The sequence below is a fragment of the Carlito syrichta genome, unplaced genomic scaffold (genome assembly GCF_000164805.1).
Source record: "Carlito syrichta isolate Samal-C Ts95f unplaced genomic scaffold, Tarsius_syrichta-2.0.1 Scaffold89967, whole genome shotgun sequence".
Taxonomy (NCBI): Eukaryota; Metazoa; Chordata; class Mammalia; order Primates; family Tarsiidae; genus Carlito; species Carlito syrichta.
In genome coordinates, this window is record NW_007034063.1 from 46,237 (window position 1) to 56,210 (window position 9,974).

At 54.4% G+C, this 9,974-nt stretch overlaps 1 protein-coding gene across 1 annotated transcript in view; it reads right to left on the reverse strand.

Annotated features, from left to right (window-relative positions):
* Positions 1-9,974, reverse strand: part of SIPA1L3 (signal induced proliferation associated 1 like 3) — a 125,380-nt gene that overhangs the window by 21,076 nt on the left and 94,330 nt on the right. Inside the window, exons 15-16 of the mRNA XM_021712493.1 lie at positions 949-1,114; positions 1-192 (exon numbers count right to left, since the gene is read on the reverse strand). Of these exons, the coding sequence (XP_021568168.1) occupies positions 1-192; positions 949-1,114 (358 nt within the window). The remainder of the gene's footprint in view (positions 193-948; positions 1,115-9,974) is intronic.

Genomic DNA, 9,974 nt, shown 5'->3' on the forward strand with positions numbered 1-9,974 from the left:
AGGCGGGTGGGGGTGCGGGTGCTGGCGGCGGGCGGGCAGCGTGCTAGAGGGGAAGGCGCAGGTGCTGGTGAAGAGCACATCGCTGGGCAGGCCGGGCTCCAGGCCGACGGGGCTGGCGAAGCTGGGCTCCCGGCGCCCACTGCACAGGCTCTCGTCCGACAGCGTCCTCTGCAGGCTCTTCTGGGGTGACTGCTGCCAGGACGGGGGACACGGGGGTCACGGTCTGGCCCAGCCCAGGGTCGTCTGAGGCGTCCAGTGGTCCTGGGCACCTGTGGTGAGTTCTCCCCCACCCGGCATCCATCTCTGCCCTCTTTCTGGTCACAGCGCCCCATCTTCCCCTGATGACCGCCCCTCTCTGGCCTGCGACTGACTCGATTCTCCGGCGCCTGGAAAGGGCCGGATTGCCAGGGAAGGGGTGTGGACGAGCGCAGCACTGGGCTGAAGCGCTCCCTCCCCCCGGGGCTGTGGGCTGGAGGGACAGAACCTTGGAAAGACTGGGGTCTATCTCGAGCCCCCCAAGAGCGGGTCTCTGACAGTGAGACCAAGCAGAGGAGGCAGAGACGAGAGGGGAGAAGCCGACTCTGCGGAGGGCCCGTGGTGCCTGCTGCTCCTGCCTCGCCCTCCTGGGGCACAGAGCCTGACTCCCCTGGGAGCCCCTGCTCCACTCTCGTCCTTGTGGAGGCCGGATACGTTGCTATCCTGGGCTGGAGGACACAAGACCCAGGTCTTTCCAGTCACACCTGCTAACTTCCCCCATATCTGCTGAGGCCAGCTTACACTGTGGCCCTCCCCGACCCATGTGATGACACACACCCAGCCACAGATCCACATACACCCAACAGGGCTGGCAGATGCTGAAGGCTGAGGACACAGGCAGAAAAAGGCCGCAGTGACTGCAGGGACTGCTGCCCTCCTGCCCACCCCGCCCTCCCATGGGCTGCTGCGTACTCCCGTGTCTCTCTCCTGCTCTGGTCCCAGGTTGTCCATGATGATGAGCTTCTTCAGGTCGTCCTCGATGCTGGATTTATAGTTCTTCCGTGGTGACCGGAGGTCTCGGAGGGATGCCCTCAACCGCGGCTGCCCAAAGACATTTTTTGTGTTGGTGTCCACCTGCCTGGAACGAGAACATCAGGGTCAGAGGGGCACGGGCAGGCTGGAGTCACTTCTCAATGCCGTATGAGCTCAAGGCTGCAGTCTCCACTTCACCTGTGGCAGCGAGGGGAACTTGGCTTATTCTTTACATTTGCTTGTTCCAGACGTTCCCTGGGAACCTACTGGAGACCTACTCTAGGCCATGCCAGTTCCAGGCCCTGGGGACACAGCAGCGAAGACGGCACCGGCAGCTCTTGGGAGAGGCTAAGACTGAATGTATGAACAGAGAGAGAACCCACATGTGACAGAGAGAGAGAAGTGTTTAGGAGCAAATAAATCTGGGCGAAGGGATGGGGCCTGACGACGGGGCTGGGGTGGCTTTCTCAGGGTGACGTCTGGTCAGAAACCTGGAGGGAAGAAAGGACTCCATGTGGCAGCCGGGTGCCAGGTGGGTGGGGGAGTGCTGCGGCCATGAGGGGACCGAGTCTGGTGAGTCTGAGTGAGATGGAAGCCCAGCGTGGGTTGGGCAGAGTGAGCCAGAGGAGGGCAGTGGGTGAGGTCTGGGAGTGGTCGGGGCAGAAAACAGGCCCTGGAGGTTGGAGACACGGGTGGGAGTAGGGAAATGCTAAGGAGGGTCCTGCAGCTGTTCAGGTGAGGGGGGGGAGTGGCCAGAACACGGGGCTTCAGAAAAAGGGTGGGATCACGCAGAACAAGAGGCCTTTGTGAGCGGACTGGGCCCTGTGTGCCCCTGCTGGGCTGCAGCAGCACACCTCCAGCCTGGGTGCTTCAGGACCGGGGTCGGCTCTCCTGAGCCTCAGCTTCCTCAGCCATCACACAGAGAAGCAAAGCTCACATTCAGGGGGTCTGAAGCACATGGACCATGGGCAGGCCGGGCGCCCCCTGACCATCACCACCCCTGTTTTTCTGCTGGGCGTCCCATTCCAGAAGGTGGCCTGTGAGCACAGGTCACTCGGGTCACCACCCTCACTTTGGCATTCCCAAACCTGACCCCGCACTGCCTCCCAGAGCACTCAGTGGTCTCATGGCCATCGAGGCACAGCCTGGGGCTAACAGTGTGAGTTCTGGAGGCAAATAGGCCTTGGGCCCTGGGCAAGTCCCACCAATTCTTAGACCTTGGTTTGCTCATCTGGAAAACATGTTTACCTCCTGGTGCCACTGCAGGGTTTGCTGCCAAACACTTGGTTGGCACCTGACACAAAGCAGGTGCCGGGAAATGAGGGATGCTCTGGTAAGTGCTTACCCGAGGCAGGCCACACCCTGAGATGGGCACACGCCTCCAGGCTGATCAGTCTTTTGCTGCCTCTGCCGGCTCCACACATTGTCACCCACGGCTCTGTGGCTCTCTTGGAGCTAAGGTTGGTCTCCATGGCCCCAAGCCCTCCACTCAGTGACCCCCAGAGCCAGGCTGACTTTCCCTGCCTCCTCTTCCAATTCTGGCCGAGCCTTTGGGCTCGGGTCTCATTCCTCTGGTGGAAACTGGAGCCCTGTTCTGAGACATCATCACCCCCTAGGAGAGAAATACCCACAGCTCAAGGCGCACAGGCACCCTCCTGAGAGCTCTCTGTACACTAACTGGTTAAAACCACACAGCAAGCCGGGCTCGGTGGCTCAGCCTGTAATCTCACAACTTGGGAGGCTGAGGTGAGTGGATTGTCTTGAGCCCGTGGGTTCGAGACCCGCCTCGGCAGCTTGGTGAGCCCTCATCTCGACCATAAATCCAAAAATCAGCCGGGCGTGGTAGCGCGCGCCTGTAGCTCCAGCTACTCGGAAGGCGGAGGCGAAAGGATCGCCGGAGCCCGGCAGGTCGAGGCTGTGGTGGCTGGGAGTGGCCACTGCACTCAGTCTGGGCGACAGAGTGAGACTCCAACTCAAAAAAAACCCAAAAAACAAAACCACACAACCGCCCACAGAGACAGCCACTATTGCCTAGCATCTCCATTTTACAGACAAGAGAGTGAGCCACACAGAGGTGAAAACAACCACACAGCACCGTCTCTGCCCTGACACCGGTCATTTCTCATCACCTTGGTCTTCTGATCTTTCCTCAGAGCAGTTATCACAACCCGCGGTTGTCTTTGTGTCTCTGCCTACTGCCTGTCTGCCAAGCAGAATGTCAGCCACTCAGAGCAGGGCCTGGGTCTTCCTCGAAACGCGTATGAACACATTTGATCCCCACGACAGCACTATCACAGTGCTGGTATCTCATCTCATGGATGAGGAAATTAAGGCACAGAGGAGTTAGGCCCCTTGTCCAAAGGCACACAGCCTGTGCATGGAGTCAGAATTCAAACCAAGGCCACTGGGCCGCAGAGCCTACAGGTACCACTGCCTAGCCTGGCTGCCACGTTTTTATTACAAAAATGGCTTGAAAAAAGATGTACAGAATGAGGAACATGATCACGTCTGATGAAAAGCATGCTTCCATATGCAGAAAAAACTTCTGAAAGAAATGAGGAACAATGATTGCTCTGGGAAGTAGGAGTCTTATTAGGAGGTGGGAAAATGGAACTTTTATTTGCTGTCTGATGCCTTCCTGAAGGGTCTGGATTTATTTTACCATAATCATGTGTTATAATAATAATAAAAACGAGTTCAGAAAAGCTGACACCTGGATGTCACCATTTTGTAACTCAAGAAAGAGTCTTTGAACCCAGAGAAGAAGTAAGATGTCTTGGGTTCCTGAGGGTTTAAAGCCTACATTTTCTGTCTTTCTCAGCTGCCAGCGGTGGGATTTTAACAAAGGAAGATGGGGAGGGTGGCAAGATTGTTTCTTGTCAGGTCATATTCCTCCCCAAATTAGAATTCCAGGTCTAGGGTAACACTGGCTCTTTCACATAAGGGAAGTGCATTCTGTGGCAAATTAAAAGCTTCAGATCCAAAAGAAACAGAAAGACAAAGAGACAGACCACACACACACCAAAGGTAAAGGTTCCTCCCTTGGAAGCTAAGGGGACTTCCCCTCCCCCTCCCTTTTTGATTTCAGCATTTCCCAGAATCCTCCGCACAGCGAGTGTGACTCAGCACAGGACCCGTCTTGCTCAGGAGGGAGCCCACCAAGCCTGTCTCCCCCTGAGAAAGCAGCCTGGCCTTCAGCGCGTCTCCTGGCCAGAAAGATGCGCTGTCCACAAGGCTTTCCTCCTGGGAGGAGTGTGCAAAGACCTGCTGAAAACTATGAAACATGTCCTCTCTGCCCGAGCAGTCCTGCTTCTGGAAACTTGTCCTTCGGAAGGGCCTGCGTGAGCCCAAAGTGCCACGTGCACAGGGGCTGACCCACATGGCATGCAGAGCAGTTCTCCTGGATACGCCTTGTGAAAAAAGAAATGGGTATGTAGAGTGTGGAGCCATTTTTAGAAAACTCACACAGCTTAGCTTGGTACACTGGAGTTTATTAAACTCTTGTTTCTAAGGCTGGCTATGTGGGGGTGCTCAAATTTTTTCTTTAGAGACAGGGTCTTGCTTCATCACCCAGGCTGATATGCAGCAGAATCATCAAGGCTCACTACAGGCACGTGCCACCACGCCCAGCTAGTTTTAATTTTTTTGTATAGATGAGGTCTGCCATGTTGTTCAGTCTGGCCTCAAGTGATCCTCCTTCCTTAGTCTCCTCAAGTGCTGGGATTATAGGCATGAGCCACTGCACCCAGCCTGGGGAATACACTTCCTTTTTTTTTTTTGGAGTCAGTCTCACTCTCTCGCCCGGGCTGGAGTGCAGTGGCACTCCCAAGCAGCTGGAAATACAGGCATGTGCCACCACACCCAGCTAATTTTTTAAAAACAATTTATTGTATTGACGTGGTCTTGCCATGTTGCCCAGGCTGGTCTCAAACCCATGAGCTCAGGCAATCCTCTCACCTCCACCTCCCAAAGTGCTGGGATGACAGGTATGAGCCACCACACCCCATGGAATTCACTTTCTCAACACACTCTTACCACAGCTCCTGACGTCTGCCACAATCTGTCCCGTCCACCTCCTCCTACACAGGCATCTAGCAATGCTTACTAAACACACCAGGCATGTCCCGCCTCAGGGCCTTTGCAGTGGCCATTCACCCGTCTAGAGTGTCCTCCCAGCACTCCTGGTGGCCAGGCAGCTTCTCATCTTTCTGGCTTGGCTCACATGTCACCTCCTTGGAGGGGCCTCCTCTGACTACTCGCCCCCTGGTGCTCCCTCCCAGGCCACGAGCTCTCCATCGTGCAACCCTGCGCCCCCCTTCACTGCCTTCATCTCCTTGTGATCTGTGCTATGAGCATCCTCTTCCCTCCTCCCCACCCTATCTCACGCCTGGTGTCAGGAGCAGGATCTCAAAAGCAGCTGCTGCCGGGCTCGGTGGCTCAGCCCGTAATCCCGCGCCTTTGGGAGGCTGAGGTGAGTGGATTGCCTAAACCCATGGGTTCGAGACCCGCCTGGGCAGGCGAGACCTCATCTCTACAATTAAAAAAAAAAAAAGCAGCTGCTGAACACGTGTCACAGGCAACCAGCATTCCTACTTTCCTTTCTTCCTCCCCCAGTCCCTTTTACAAGTTTAAATGACTTTCATAAAACTGAAACAATATAGAAATACTTAAAATGATGAAGCCAAATATTCCTTTTCCACTGTTCTATTTGTGTACAGTTTGCTAAAACCGCCTTCCTGGCTCCCTGGATCTCTAGTATGCTAGTGGGGCACTCCTGATTCTTCAGTGGAAGAAATACTTTCTTCCCCATCCATCTGCAGCATCCATGGCTGAACATTGCTGTGAATGTATCTAAGTGGAAAAGCACGAGGAACTTTTGTTTGGAGAGTCACAGGGATTGTGATTGCTTTTACTTGCTTTCTCCTGGAAGAGTTTTCCAATGTATTTTCTAGCTTGCTAATTCTAAGCAAGAATTTAAAATGGTATTAATTCCAGTTAAAAAAGACAAAAAAAAAATTGGGCTTATCTATCTCTGATATTTTTCCTTTTTTTTTAGTTCTCTGGTCTCCATAATTTGTCGAAACCTAATAACCTTTGAGGATAAAACAGGCAACTCTGTGACTGTTAGCTAGGATGAAGTCACTTTCTATGTACTAGTATGGAACCACTGCCAAGAGACTTGAAGAGAAAGAGCGAATGAAGAAGGGAGATGTGTGTATGCAGGTGACCACGTTGATAAATAAATAACGGTGTGAGGGTAGTGCACACACACAGGTGTGCTCAGCCATGTTGGGACATTTCTGGAAGGGCACAGAAGTGAAACAATGGATGGCTGGGGGCAGAGAAGGGACAGAGGCTTATTTTTCTCTGCAAATTCTTTTGTACTATTTTGGTTTTTACCCTGTGCATGTCTTTCCTTTCAAAATGTAAATGAAGAAAACGTCCTTGAGGTTCTGACTGACGACACTGCACGTAATCTCTGGTTTGCCCATGTTGTCTACATTTGGATTCTGCCATGTTGTGGAGTTAGGCCACTTGTATTTGAAAAGGAAAGAAAGACAGGAAGATTATGAAGCCTCTGCAGTTAGGACCCAGACCACAGCGACTTCTTTTTCCTGCGACAGGCAGGCCAGCAATGGAAGGCAACCAGTGGGTCAAACGTGGCTGGGCCCGGTCCCAGCTGACGCGGAGCGCTGGCCTCCAACTGGGATGGTTCTCTTGGGACCAGGTTAATTAAGCTAATGAGCACGGCTGTCAGCCTGCCTGAGTTGGGGGTCTGCCAACGTGGCTGGCAGGGAGGGTCGCCAGGTCTGAACCTCAGTCGGCAGGCAGGCTTTCCTGGAAGGATGGCTGGGAGACGGCCCACAGAGAGATGGGGTACAACCCTGCTATCCTCCCTGCTCCTCTTTTGGATGCACTGGGGCGTCTAAACCCGGCAAAGGAGGGAGCTGGACTGCCAGGTGTCAACCACTAGCTGCCAGTGTCCATCAGCCCTGCCAACAATGATGGATGAGCTTTCCGAATCCCCACATCACCCCTGGGATAGAGGCACTCCTGCCTTCCCCTTTTGTGGCTGGGGAAACTGAGGCACAGTAAGTTGAAGACACTCAGAACCACATCTGCCCAATGCTCTGGCCCCCACAATTGGCTCAGGATGAAAGCTGTGTTCAGGTCAGGTGTGGTGGCTCACGCCTATAATCCCAGCAGTTAGGGGGCAGAGGCAAGAGGACGCCTGAGCACACGGCTGCGAGACCAGCCTGGGCAACATGGTGAGACCGTGTCTCTGTAGTAAATCAAAAAATTAGCCAGGCGCAAGCCGGGCTCGGTGGCTTAGCCTGTAATCCCGCGATTTGGGAGGCTGAGGTGAGTGGACTGCCTGAGCCCATGGGTTCGAGACCCGCGTGGGCAACTTGGTGAGACCCCGTCTCTACAGTAAATAAAAAAAATTAGCTGGGTGTGGTAGCGCGCGCCTATAATTCCAGCTACTTGGAAGGCTGAGGTGGAAGGATCGCCGGAGCCCAGCAGGTGGAGGCTGTGGTGGCCGTGAGAGTACCACTACACTCCAGCCTGGGCAACAGAGGGAGATTCCAACTCAAAAGAAGAGAAAAGAAAGCTGTAGAGGGTGGTTAGAAGGGCCGACCTCTCTGCACTGGGCAGTATGCAGCTGTGCAGCTCCTGGTGACAGGGGTCTTTACCCCATGGTTGGTGCATTTCATGTGTGACGGCATCTATTCCTCATGGTGACCGTGAGGGACTGGTTCTAACATCACCCTCACTTTACAGGAGACGGCACCGAGACTCTGAGAGGTTCTGACACTGAAGCTGGGATGTGAACTAAGGTAGCTGACTCATGGGATGGTCACATCCTGAGTGCTGACCCCCTCCTGGGTCCTGGGCCACCCCTTACTCATCTATTACTTTTTCGTTTTCTTTTTTTTGTTGAGTTGGAGTCTCACTCTGTCGCCCAGACTGGAGTGCAGTGGCCGCTCCCGGCCACCACAGCCTCGACTTGCTGGGCTCCAGTGATCCTTCCGCCTCAGCCTTCTGAGTAGCTGGAACTACAGGCGGGCGCCACCACACCCGGCTAATTTTTTTGATTTATTGTAGAGATGAGGTCTCACCAAGTTGCCCAGACGGGTCTCGAACCCACGGGCTCAGGCAATCCACTCACCTCGGCCTCCCAAGGCGCGGGATTACAGGCTGAGCCACCGAGCCTGGCTTACTCATCTATTTCATCTCATCCCCTCAGGGATCTCCGTGAGTGGAGCTGTCCCTCTTTATGGATGAGGCTGCCTGATGTCTGGATGGTCTGCCCTTCTAACCACCCTCGACGACGTGGCAGGCCCCAAGGCAACAGCAGAAGCTCTTCCCCAGGGCCTGCCTCCTCCTCCCAAGGCCCTGGGTCCCCGGAGACAAGGGCCAGCGAAGCTTAAACACATGTTCCTCTCAACAGTGACTCGTGATGCTGGGGACCCACTAACCACTCAGAGAGAAGGGGCTTCCATGCAGCTGTACTCTGGAAGACTAGAGGCCCATCCTCGGTGGTGCCAGCCCTCTGAGGCTTCTCTGGGTGGCCAAGAACACACTTGTCTGCAGAGCAGCCTTCCAGGGAGGCCTGAAGATAGTGAGGAGGCTGAGAGCTGTTGCGGCCACCTCTCCGCACTGGGCAACAGCCTGGCCTCCCGCATCCCTTTAGCCGGGAAACCCAGCTGCCTATTACACGCTTACCAGTGCCAGGGCCTCACACGGGCTGATTCTGAGTCCTCACAGCCACCCTGGGCCTAGGCACCACTGTCAGCCAGTTTAAAGAGATGGACTCAGCCTGTAATCCCGCACCTTTGGGAGGCTGAGGTGAGTGGATTGCCTGAGCCCGTGGGTTCAAGACCCGCCTGGGCAGCGAGACCTCATCTCTACAATAAATCAAAAAATCAGCCGGGCATGGTAGCACGTGCCTGTAGTTCCAGCTACTTGGAAGGCTGAGGCGGAAAGATCGCGGGAGCCCAGCAGGTCGAGGTTGCGGTGGCCGGAAGCGGCCACTGCACTCCAATCTGGGTGACAATTTGAGGCTCCAACTCAAAAAAAAAAAAAAAAAAAGAGATGGACTCTGAGGATAGGAGGAGGTGAGCAGCCAATAAGGGGCTCCGGCCTCTGATGCCCGTGTGCTCTGTCCTGTAAGAGTTGGTACACGGACAAAGTGGGCAATACCAGGCACAGGCTAGCCCCAACGTACCAGGGCCGGCAGCTTGAGGGCCCTTCTGGGCAGATGCTCCAGACCCCACAGTGTAGAGCTTCTCTGTCCCTCTCTCGCTCCTGCTGTCTTTCCTTCAACAAACAGAGCATCCACCCAGAGAGAGGGGATGCTGTTTCCCTCAAGAAATCAGTCCTCAGAAAATTCGAGTCACTGCCTTGGGTATGAGTCCTCTTTGCTTGAGGTTCTTGCATGATGAGATGCTCTGCAGTGGTCTTACTGGTCTTGAATCCCAGCTCTGCTGCTTCAAGTTGGGTGACCTTGGGCAAGATAATTTCTCCTAACTGTGCCTCAGTTTCCTCATCTGGAAATGAGTGTAAACACAAGATTCCTTTTGTGGAGATGCTGGGAGGATCAGTGGGGCCGGATCCTCACAGCCTGGCTGAAAGGTGGTGCAGGGGACACTCCCTGTGTTGGCTCTGGCCACTGTTATTCCTCCAGGGGATACACAGCCTTGGTCAATGCTGGTTTTGGAAGTGTTAGAGACCCCTGCCCAGAATCAATGAAAGAGAAGCAGATAAAGACAGTAGTGTTTTTTTTTTTTTCCAGTTGGAGTCTCACTCAGACACCCAGACTGGAATGTAGTGGCCGCTCCTGGCCACCACAGCCTCGATCTGCTGGGCTCCGGCGATCCTTCCACCTCAGCCTTCCAAGTAGCTGGAACTACAAGCACACGCTACCACGCCCGGCTAATTTTTTTGATTTATTGTAGAGATGA